The sequence below is a fragment of the Rhea americana genome, unplaced genomic scaffold, assembly GCF_003343005.1.
Source record: "Rhea americana isolate MKP2758 unplaced genomic scaffold, rheAme1 scaffold_8, whole genome shotgun sequence".
Classification (NCBI taxonomy): domain Eukaryota; kingdom Metazoa; phylum Chordata; class Aves; order Rheiformes; family Rheidae; genus Rhea; species Rhea americana.
Window position 1 is genome coordinate 5,973,494 of NW_028186978.1, and position 12,034 is coordinate 5,985,527.

General features: G+C 36.8%; 2 protein-coding genes across 4 annotated transcripts in view; one reads left to right on the forward strand and one right to left on the reverse strand.

The window, feature by feature from the left end:
• RFC1 (replication factor C subunit 1) overlaps window positions 1-3,186 on the forward strand; it is a 40,948-nt gene extending 37,762 nt beyond the window's left edge. For all 3 annotated transcript variants that reach the window (XM_085322773.1, XM_085322774.1, XM_085322775.1), the window contains 4 exons: window positions 58-203; window positions 507-720; window positions 1,827-2,018; window positions 2,673-3,186. In XM_085322773.1, coding sequence (XP_085178899.1) covers window positions 58-203; window positions 507-720; window positions 1,827-2,018; window positions 2,673-2,768 — 648 coding nt within the window. In that variant the 3' untranslated portion in view covers window positions 2,769-3,186. The remainder of the gene's footprint in view (window positions 1-57; window positions 204-506; window positions 721-1,826; window positions 2,019-2,672) is intronic.
• Window positions 3,187-3,653: 467 nt separating this feature from the next.
• WDR19 (WD repeat domain 19) overlaps window positions 3,654-12,034 on the reverse strand; it is a 44,490-nt gene continuing 36,109 nt past the window's right edge. Inside the window, exons 30-37 of the mRNA XM_085322771.1 lie at window positions 11,654-11,750; window positions 9,296-9,420; window positions 8,536-8,617; window positions 7,751-7,901; window positions 7,139-7,262; window positions 5,655-5,731; window positions 4,678-4,795; window positions 3,654-3,832 (exon numbers count right to left, since the gene is read on the reverse strand). Coding sequence (XP_085178897.1) covers window positions 4,684-4,795; window positions 5,655-5,731; window positions 7,139-7,262; window positions 7,751-7,901; window positions 8,536-8,617; window positions 9,296-9,420; window positions 11,654-11,750 — 768 coding nt within the window. The 3' untranslated portion in view covers window positions 3,654-3,832; window positions 4,678-4,683. The remainder of the gene's footprint in view (window positions 3,833-4,677; window positions 4,796-5,654; window positions 5,732-7,138; window positions 7,263-7,750; window positions 7,902-8,535; window positions 8,618-9,295; window positions 9,421-11,653; window positions 11,751-12,034) is intronic.

Genomic DNA, 12,034 nt, shown 5'->3' on the forward strand with positions numbered 1-12,034 from the left:
TTGTGATGTCAATTTGACTAATTCATTGCGAACTGAGTTTGGCATGTGTATTTTCAGGCTATTTATTCAAGTGTTCTGCCTGGGGAGCTGATGAGAGGTTACATGTCCCAGTTTCCTGTCTTTCCCAGCTGGCTGGGGAAATTTTCATCTACAGGCAAACATGATCGCGTCATTCAAGAACTGGCAATGCATATGAGTCTTAGGTAATACTGACCTTTTTTTTTTTTTTTTTTTTTTTTTTTTTTTTTTTTTTTTTTTTTTTTTTTTTTTTTTTTTTTTTTTTTTTTCATTTGGGGATGTGTTTTCCCATCTGTTCAGTTTTTGGTACTGGATACCTTGCATCAGATTATCCCTAGTTCAAGTATAACCCAGAAGGAATGATACAATAGAGCCTGCAGTTTTTAAGGTGGTTGGTTAACTGTTTGCTGAGGGCCTGCCTGCAGGCTGCTTGTGTTTAGAAGTGTGTCTTTGTTATATGTTTACTTACCTCTTTCAATTTCGTAAAGAACCCAGACATGCAAGAGGACAGTAAATATGGAGTACTTATCATATTTGCGGGATGCACTTGTTCAGCCTTTGAAAGACTTTGGAACAGATGGTGTGCAAGATACTGTAGCATTCATGGACTCTTACTGCTTGATGAAAGAAGATGTTGAAAATATCATGGAAATAAGCACCTGGGGAGGCAAACCCAGTCCTTTTTCGAAGCTGGATCCTAAGGTAGAATTCACCAGTGATGGGTGTGTGTGTGCGCGTGTCTCTCTCTTTTTGTGGTCGTTTCCTAAAATAGTTTAAAAATCCTAGAATGATAGATCATGTATGTGCTGCTGAAAGGATGGACCTGGCAGAGTCATTTTATTAACTGTAATATAACGACAAACATGGACTGCATTGTGGCTAGGCTGTCAAATGTGTAATACCCTCAAGACAAGGACTGGCTCAATAAGATTTTGCTTCATTCAGCATTGTTTTACCTGTTGTTTTGGTGAAAAGATAAGAGGGAGCCAGCTGTGTTTGGGGAACAGCTACAAGTGTAATGCAGAGAAGACGTGAAAGGCAGGATCACACAGACTCCTGACAATAGGCCGTCTTGGCTTCCTGCACTGCTTGGCTCTCCTTTTACTGTTGTGCAAAGGAGGAGGGATGTGCAGCAACCCCATCCATTACAGCATGGGCTTGGACCCGGCATCCTTTGCATTCTAGTCAACGGCCTGAACTGCCAGACCCAGGAGGCTTAAGTGGTGCTCTCAGTGCCCCTTTGGGGCTAATTTGAGGCATCAGTGGCTACGATCCTCATCTGGGATGAGGTGAGTTTAAACTCCAGTCCCTACAACAAACTAGGTGGGTCAGAAAAGTTTACCAAGATCTCCCACATCTGAGGTGAGTGTTCAGGGAAAGAAAAGAAATGTGCTCTGTTGATACCACCTGATGGTGGTGTGGGTTTACACAGTCTGATTATGCTGCTCTGGTGTGGCAGGCTGTTCAGTGCTGCTGTGGGTGATTTTGTTGCAAGTGACTTGGGTTAGGTGGCAGCAGGAAAATAGCGTGAAGTTATTAGTGGCCTATATAATTAGCATGTAAAGATGCACCCTCTTGGGTAAACCTGAGGATTATGTAGGACTCAAGTTTTAAATAAGCCTTCGCTATACAGCTTCTATGTGCTTTGTGTGCATCTTCTTGAGATGGTATCTTTGACAAAATGTTTGGTTACATTTTTTTTTTTTTTCAAACTAAAGATAATGTGGAATTGCTGGATGAGAGTTTGTTAGCGAACAAAGTGTAGAGTCCTTATCTGATGTTCATAGTAACTTCTTCCAAATTAACAGGTCAAAGCAGCTTTTACTCGGGCCTACAACAAAGAGGCACATCTGACTCCATATTCGCTGCATTCTGTCAAGTCATCTAAAAGGCAGTCGGGATCCATGGTGACTTCAGAACTGAGTGAAGACTTGAATGTGGAAGAGATCCACTCTGATGAGGAAGAGCAAGATAGTGTTGAAAGTGATGCAATGATTAAGGTGACTTAGTCTCCTATGGTAGTGCAACACTGGAGAAACAGTCTTTTCTTAGTTACCTTTCTGGCACTTTTAACATCTGAATTAAAAATCAACCAAAAACCCCACGTAGTAGGTTTTGTATGCCTTATCCCTCTCAAATTCTTGACTGATAAAACTGTTCTGTAGTGTGACATAATCTAGATTATTTTTACTTGTTTTTTTCTGCTTGAATGTTGGACTAAAGAAAGATGCATCACTAATGCATTAAACATGTGAACAGTCAAGTCCAAAATTTAGCATGGTTCTAGGCATTAGTGGGGACAGTTGCCATTGATTAAGAGCAGCTACAGGCCTTTTGCATTTGGTTATCATAGACTAAAAGACTATTACTGGAATTGCTGTCTATCTCCAGCTTGGGGAACCCTGGGTCAGCCATTAACACTGTATATTGCAGAGTATGTCCTCTCTGTGGGATTTAAAATCTTGATACCTAAAAGGGGAAGAAAGGAGATAAGGCCTATACTCATTCTTACTTGTTGACAGTCCATGGTGTGTGTTACAGAACTAAGGATCACTCTGAAACAACTTCTACACTGATTGCATTTTGACTTCTGCTTTTGTCAGGTTACAGTTGCATTTTAAATTATTTATTCTGTCCATCTCTTCTGTTTGTAGCAAAAAAAAGTAAAGTCTTCCAGGCTGATGAAAACAGAGAAAAATGAAGAAACAACAAAAAAAGAAGGGAAAAGGAAAGAGAAAACAAGACGTTAAACAGAATAACCTTGCTATGGATGCAGCTTTGCTTATCTAACTTTTGGCAGGAGCCTGAAACAGATCCAGTAATGTAGCTGGGAAGGTAGAACCAGTGCGTTGAAAATGCACCTCTTATAGAGGTGATGACTGTATTCTCACACTATGCAGTGCTGTAATTACTGTTAACTTGCTACAAAGTTACAAGCTATAACTACCCTTGTAAAACAAGCACCCAGGTGCATGAACATGACAATGTGACAGTTACCTGGCATTATACTAAGTCTTCATAGGACTTCTAACTTTTTAAATAAATTCTCTGCTATTATGTGGTAAAATCTTGTAAATAGTACATGATGCAAAAAATCTGAGTTGCATGTTTGTACAATATAGAAATTAAGCAGTGTATAAAATTACAATAAACTAAGTTTCACACAAATTCTTAAACTGCTCGAGTTCATGGAGCTTTTGCTCTCATGCTCACTTGTGCACTTCCTTGCCTTTTGAGGTTCTGGCTTTCCTGCATGTGTTGGGTTGTGGGTATATTCCTTTCTTGCAACTTCTACTTTGTTCAGTTAGAGACATGGAAAAGCAGTGTGATGCCTTAGTTTCAAAATATGAGGAGCCAATGCTATGAGCTATACTTCTAAAGCCAGAAGGGAATACTTAAAGATTAAGAAATGTTTAATAGAGACTAGTCGTAAAAGCTGAAAGCTGATACTGAATAAACAATGGTTTCTGGCCTAGTTTAATATATTGTTGTCCACATATGTAACTTGTGGACAGTTTGGATAGTTTAGACTACCTAATTTTGTATAACTATCACTGTAACGTGGCTGAACAGAAGAACATGGAATGCTCCTTACATTGAACCTTTGAATATGAAACTTGAGTTTTGCTTAGTAAAAAGAAATTATCAGTTTTATTACTAGAATAAAGTACAAAATTTTTCAAAAGTTAAGTATTTACAAATTATCACAAAATAGAAGTGACATGGTCATTATTGAATCTTAGTGGAAAAACACCGGTAATGCAGTAACAGAGCCTTCTTCAATGCTATTGATTACCACACAGCACATACAGTTCTGAAAATAAACAGAAACAGTTACTGATATCTCAAACTGAAGACTGATAGTAAATTAACATCATTTCTTGGGAAAGGTTTCTGGTGTATGCATAAGTCATAAGACTGAGGTACAGTATGCATCTGGCCATTACTTTCTTCTTCTACAGTTAAGTTTCCACGTAAGGTGTTTACTCCACTAAAACAGCATTTAAATGTCAAAATTAATGAGCAACTTTGTTAGTTGTTTGCTGTTACCACGCAACAGAACTGATGTCAAATCAAAAAGTACAGAATAGTAGTCTAAGTGGTCAGATAAGTGCTAACTGGGAAAAGCACATGTGAAATGCAGGTTACATGATCTTAGACTGTAGGGTTTTCATAAGAGAGCACAATGAATTTGCAGCTATTGATAACAGTAATATAGTGGCTAGCTGTACTCGTATATCAAAGAATATCTGTCTCTTCCTACACTCAAACTCTTCTGGTAGATCTATGAAAGGCTTTGGTGCTGCTGAGCTCTTCAGACTGCTCCTTATGCTGTTCTAAGCACAGCCACTATTCAGGAAGTTTGTCATTCCAAAACAGTATGTTGCAGAATACGGATGTTTAACGCTGTCCTAGAAGTAAGCTACTTCAAAACCTCCCTTCTCAAGTGATTTAATCATGAGGTTACTTACGGTAGCAAAAACTAAGGGGTTATTTTATGCCTGAGGGCCCAGAGTTGATACATCTGGTCTCAGGTGTAAAGACAGACTTAGGCACTCTGAGCAGACTGAGCTTCCTGTGTTGGGAAAAACTTCTGTTTTCTGAGTCTTCAAAAAGTTCTAAAATGTGCCCTGTGAAGTAAGAAGCTGTAGTGCATACCTGAATTTACTGGTCCGCTTCTGGTTTGAGGTATTGTGTGCAATCATTTATTTTCTTAAGATGAACAATGTTAATTCTTTCAGAACACATTGGACATATGTTTTCACTCTGTAACATGCTGTTTTAAAGAAAATGTGATCAGTTAAATTATAATTTAATGCTTTCAAACAGACATTTGGGCCTGATGGAGAAAGCATAGAGCAAAGTTCTGACCTATGCATTGCAAGAAGTCTAGAATAGAGCAACAGGTGGTCCTAGCTGGATGTTTGAAGGGGGATACTACTTGATATTTAATGGACGAGTAGTTAGATGTGCCACAGCATATCAAACTTGTGAACGACTGTTGAGTGTTCCCTAGAGCTGAGGTCTATTTATTTATTTTTCAAATATTTGAGAACTGATATCACAAAAGGAAGGCTGCTGCTGTTTGCATGGAGGTAAGGAAAAATTAGCAAGTAAAATGTATAGAGAGTTGCTTGGGCTAGAACACGAAGAGTCCTTGGAGGTTCATTACTTGCAGGAGCGGTTCTTGATCTGAGCAGAACTATCCCATCCCGTTGTCTTGGGGATAACAGTGGGGGACAAGCGATTATTGCTTTTGTAGTGTGTACCCAAGTACTGAGTACTGTGTGTATGCTGTGAGAATTTTCTTGGTCTGTTTTCCCTACTCCTTTCAGTGTCTGGTGTTGCAGGAAGCAGCTGCAAACTTAAGGCACTGTCTCTTATTAGTATGGTTTCTGTTGTTGGAGCACTGCATGTATGGCTGAATTCTTTCTTTATGATACCTTCTGATCCACTTCAAAGCATTACTCTGAGATAATGTTAGATGAAACTACTGTGTATGAGTTAAGATTTCTTTTTCCCTGTGAGGATGCTATATTACATGTTTTTTAGTACCAAATGAAACCAAATCTGCTGCTGAAGTATGCGCAGGCAGAATTCTGCAGCAGGAAAAAGGAAAAAAAATCCCAACTTACGTTTTGAATTCTGAATAAAGGGCAGGAAAGTCACAGTGTGGGCAGACTGTCCAGTCATCTCGTACCATATGTCGACCCTAAAGACAAAAGCTGCAAGTGATTAAATGGAATGTACTATCTTAGTTCACTGGTGTAATCTAGTTTTATATCCCATTTCTTTGAAAAAAGTCTCAGGAACAAAGACGACCTTGAAAAAAAAAAAAAAAAAAAAAAAAAAAAAAAAAAAAAAAAAAAAAAAAAAAAAAAAAAAAAAAAAAAAAAAAAAAATCCTAAAACAGTATTACTGTAGTTTGGCTACTGTGTGAACTCTCATTAAAAAAGGAGCTCTAAATGAGATGCAGTGTTTTCATTATAATTTGCATTTAAAAAACACCCCAAAACCTAATAAATAGTGTGTTGAGTTACCAGTTTAGTCTATCAGAACCCTTGACCACAGTCTGTGAGTATAGCAGCTGTCTTGATAGTAGTCTCTCCTTGTTTTTGGTATGGTTACTCTGTTGACCAGGGTGTAATAGAAGTGAGAAGGATTTGTTTTTGAAACAAAATAATTTGTGTGTACCTTTTCAGCCCTACAAAATACAGCAGAGATTTGCACTGAATTTAGAGATTTATGTTTTATAAGCTACGCTGCAGTAGGCTTTGACTTTGCAAAAATGCAAGTAAAGTTGGTGCAGACCTTAAGTACAAATACATGTGATGTAAATGAACTATAACCAAGGGAGAACTTACTTAAATATAACGCAAAACAAACATGAGGATGTACATGACAGTTAGCCTATAAAGGTTACCTATTTAGAAGCCTTGATTATTTTCCTTAAGATAATACTTGTAGAATACATTGGTCATCTGTTAAACCAATGAAGTCAGAACTGCTTGCAAGATCTTTTTTTGTAAGACAGATTCTTTAGTTTTAATAAAGAAAGCAACATTTGATTTCTGCTGAAGTAAATCTGTGAATTTTCTGTAACACTAGCATCAATTAAATCTAGCAAAAGTAAAAAGCAAAAATCTCTCACATAGGTAAAGAAACTGAGACTTTCATCTCCACTGTTACAACCCTGAGCTTTGGGGAACTGGAACAAAGGATGTGACTGGGAAGGTACCAGCAGCTCTGTTCCCTCTTGTGTTCTCCCACGCACACCAACTGCTGAACCATCAGAGCTTCATGCGTGCTAGACATACAGGTGAGTCAAGCTTCATGAGTTACCTCCTCAGGAAGGTGAAGTCAGCCAGAGCCACTTAGTGATTTTACTGTCAAAATTAAGTCACTGCAGCTTGTAGGTGGCAGTTGAGGCCACAGATTATTTTAGCATTCACAAAAGGAACAAAGACAAGAATGGTTTTAACTGATTTGTAACTGCACGAAAAGCTTATTTTGAATCTGCCAGCAAACTGATAATGTTCAGATAAATTTACTTATATTTTAAATGGAAAAAAGGCTTTGTGTTCGTTCTCGAACTGTAGCAGATATCCTATATACTCACCGTTGCAATACAGTATGGGAGATTGTTTTTACACCCAGGACACAGGAGTTCACATTCCGGGAGCAGGAATGCACAATATGGGCAGGCTGTTGTTGGCTCTTCCACCTCTGATGTGTCTGGACGCCTAAAAGTAACATACAAATACGAGTAAAAGCTCCAAGAAACCTTTTGAACTTGAATAAAGACATTTAGCACATGTTATTTGCATGATTTCCAGTTAGTATTTCCCTGTACCTATCACTCATACTTTGTCATAATTATATAAGGTTAGAAGTAGGTCATTTTTCATCTAAAATGTTTGCCTTGGTTCAAATTAATTAAAGTTGTAATAGATCGTGGTACTTCGAAGTCTTTAACAGTTCCTGGTCTTACATGCACACAAAATGTAAGGCTATGTGCACATGTATTTAGGATAAATCATATATCCAAGAGAACAGAAAAGCCTTTAATCTTCATCAGAGGAGGGAAATAGTCTTAGGCCTCCAAATATGAGACAGTGAAATAACATGAAAATAGTTTTGCTCATAAAAACCTACTTGCTTTAACCTAACATTACTAATAAATCTATAATACTGTGCACATTTGTAAATATAGGAGACAACACTTGCTCACCTGACCATTGCTTCAATTTTCTTCTTGTATTTAAGATCTATTTTGTTACGATACTCAGGTCTCATCAACATAGCAGCAAAACTGAAGGCTGAATTTTTCAAGCCTGCTCTATGACACTCTATTACTGCTGAAGTCAATATTGGGACAATGTCTGTAATAGAATGAAACAACACAAAAAAAATCTATTTACCAAGATTAATGTTGAAAGCCTTTGAGCAAATAGGACTGAAAAGTTTTTGATGAAATATGAGTATATTTTTTTGTCTTCATCATGGTACAGAGCTTTGCAAGTTTGTGCAATTTCTGTAACCATTCACAAAAAAATCAGGGATTCAGCTGTCACTGCTTTGTATTTCTGAGGTTCAGCATGGCAGAAGGGATTTTTTTGGTTTTATCACTTTCTCCCACGTCTGGCCTGCATCTTTAAAGTCTGCATTCTAATGACAAAGCTGAGAGAATATTAGCTCTAAAAAAAGAAGCAACATAAATTGAGTTTACTACTGATCAGGGATTAATAGAAAAAAGAGAATGGCCTGTGTACGTGCAGAGAGCTGCACTGTCAGTACTCTTGTCATACGTGACAAGACGCTACATATAGCAGTCTCAAAGAAACTCTACCTTTAATAAATAAAGTTTCATGAACCGAAAAGGGTAACACTTTTAAAAGAGGACAAATAATAAATAAAAATTTTGTGGTAAGGCCACAAAGCCAGCCGGTTCATTACGTATGATCCTGAGACTGTTATGCATGGTTCAGGCAACTCGTCTATGCTGTCAGCACTTACGTGATGGGAACTTGCTGATGTTGTTGGCTACGCGTATAAGCATACGCGCTCCCTTCATGTGGTCGCCGCGTTTCACATGCGTCTGGAACACAAAAAGTATATAGAAAATTAACTGTAGTCTTCAAAGAATAATTTATGCTGCCTGCACCCAGCTGTCCTCCTTCCTGGAGACAGAGACTCCCCCCCCCAGCCCTTTTATGAAGCTGAGCAGGGGTATAGCCTATGTTGAAGAAAGCCCCAGAGTTACTAGTAGAGGCAGGTCTTCCCTCAAGCAGACTATCTGGACTGCAGCCACCTATTTGCCTGCTCTTGCCTTGCTGCTGGGAGATAGGCATACCAGAAGCAGGCTGTAGGGTGCACATATATCCCAAAGGGCCACATTTTAACTACTGGAAACAGTTTGGGCACCCTTGTTTAATTTTATTTACCAAAAAGCTCTGATCTGGTTTTTTAAAATTAATGAATAATAGCATTAGTAACATTTTTGTAAGTATGAATGCAAAAAAAAAAAAAAAAAAAGGAAGCCACATGTAGGCTTTAATAATTCAGTATTTATAAAATAATATATTAATCAAAGAGGTAGAAATAAGCAAAACATGCAGACTGGTCTCCTGAAGCGTGGTGTTAGTACAGGCTTGGATTCTGTAATACAGAACAGAATTATGCCTACATAATTTATATACATAGAACATCAACCATATATATACTTCAATAAATTGCACTGCAACATTTATGTAAATTCAGTTTCTGAATTGATTACCTTCACCAAAATATAGCTGTGCAGAATCATAAGGTTTGTAGACATCTCAGAAGGAATTTTAATCTTCTGTATCTTTAATTCTGAATACATACTGAAAAGAACATCATGCGCATTTCGGTAGTTTCCTTAAAAATAAATGACTCAGCATAGTAAATTCAAATTTTTATAACAATTTAATTGTTCAATGTCTAACAGCATATAAGGAAATTGAACAAGAAGTTATGTTGATTCTTAGAGCAAAACCTTTGCATGCCAAAATCTTTAGAAAGTCACAAGCAGTTGCTTGTCACAGTATCCTAAACAATACTAGTCAGGGAGTTAAACAAGAAAAATATTTACACCTTGAGATGTCTGAACAGTAGAATGTTAGAAGAACAGCAAAATATGTATGTGGATGATGACACATAATGCTGTACCCTGCTTTAAAATGGTGCATCCAATACATCACTTCCACAATAAAGCAGAGAAAAGATACTTTTAGAGTACTGTTTGATATATTTCTTTGTTTCCACAAATGGCATATTTTGTCTCATTCTTCCTCAATGTCAGATATTCAAAAGCCATTTTTTATATTTTAATTTAACATACTTCTTTTACTTTATAATTTGCTTTGGCAACTCCTCCCCTCTGTAAACAAACAAACCCCAAACCTGTCAGTGAGGTTAGTTCATTAATTCACTGGATTATACTGCTTCATGGCTACTATCAAAAAACAGTCCAGAAACCCCAAAATTTCATTAAATTATCCATGTAGCTGAATTTGCTACCAAAGCAATCAGTGTTCGGTATGATTAATCTACTATAACATAGTTTCTTCTTTTATTTTTGTTGCACTATTAAGAGATCAGGATGAAGAAATCATACTCTGTAGTTGGAGGCATTCACAAAAAATTTCAGAGTATAGTTATTATTTCACCACATGTTTTTTCTCTATATCTTTATAAAGTAATTTGTTATGCGGTGTTACATACTACAACTGAATCTACCTGCTATATTTATGTGAGACAACTACTTATTACTCTAGAATTAGTTGCTGGAAAACAACTGACATCATTAATTTTCACGCTGTATGACTGACCCACAGAATAATACATTCAGTCTAAAAACCAGATGACTATTATATAAAATCAGCTTAAAGAAGAAAAAATGCACATAAAATGATAAATAGAAAACACCAAACAGTATAGACTTAAAATGATTTTTACTGATTTTTAAAGCAAAGAATAAACTATACTGGTGAAAGCTTCAAAACTAAAATCACTGAAAGCTCCTGAAGGAAGAGAGGAGAATCTAATACTATCCCTGCATGGGAAATAGTTACTGTTTACCAGTCACCAGTTACTGGTAATTTGACCGAGAAAAATATAGTTCTTGTTATTACAATGTTGCAGAACACGTCTGTACTATGAGAAAATATGAAAAACAACATGCAATACTGTATTTCAGATGTATGTTTTCAGATTCAAAGAAGAAGCTAGTGAATAATTAAACTCTTGAAACTTTACATTTCCTGCTTAAATAATTAGCACAAATGCACTATTCATTGCTATGGTGAATTAGAGATCTTACTTATGAAGGGTTTAGGAGATTACCCCTCCTCCCCTTAGCCACTGCCAAGGAATAGTCAATAAATGTTAACTTGCCAGGAAATGACTGTTCTTCTGTTCCCCAGGCTGTTATTTTTCCTTTATGGCTATTTTTCTTAATTTATTTGAAATGAAAAGCAAGCAGTGTTATGGTAGGACTATTGCTGTGGCTGCAGAGGAGAGCAGCTAATGGTGGTGGTAGCTATTTTGCTTCCAGCCCTATCCTTTCTTAGTTCTTTTTTTTTCTTTAATATCAGCTACCTATTAAGGGGGAAAATAAGGCTTGATAAAGTCTGATTATTCAACAGAAATCATCTCCTGTGCACATCTCTCACTGAAAAATATCAAGAATTTATATGTGCAAACACTGAAGTACTAGATCCAAATTGGAAACCACATTTCGTAGTAACTGCAGTTAAAATGCAGCTCTGTTATACAGAAAAGTAAAGTTGTAGGCAGTCTCCATCAATATGTTTACTTAAATGCAACGTAAGACATGCAGATATTTTTCACATTTTTTTTCCTTTAATATATACTTATAATGGTCCCAATCTTTTCACAAAGGCCACTTCAAATTCAAAATTAAACTTCAATTAAAAGCTTTATACTTACAAAGCAGGGTTTTTGTAAGGCTGACACAAACTTTTTCTGAGTATAAATCTATATCAATAACAGTACCCAAACCACTGAAAGGATGCTGTGTCAGGTATATACACCATATATATATATGTATATATACACACACATATATATCAGAAAAAAACAGACTTACCTGAACACTGCTCCTCCCTGGCAATTATTATAGCAGTTCTGGCAGCTTCTCTGTATTGCTTTAGTGCCATGTATAAGCGGAACAGATACTTGGCATCCTTAATTGAATAATACAAAAGTAATTAATAGTAACTAAATACATATTGCTTTATTCTTAAGTAATTAATAGTCACTAAACACATATTGTTGTATTTTTGACTTCCTCAAAACATCCCAACATCACTTTCTTCACAGAAAGTGGACAAACCGGCCTGTTTTATGAAGAGCTCTTCATATTGGCATGCTTGAGCTATGCTCGGCCCCCCTGCAAGCTTCATCCCCTAGGACACAGTTGGATGAGGACAGTTTGAAGGACACTGACTAAACTGTGGTAGACACACAG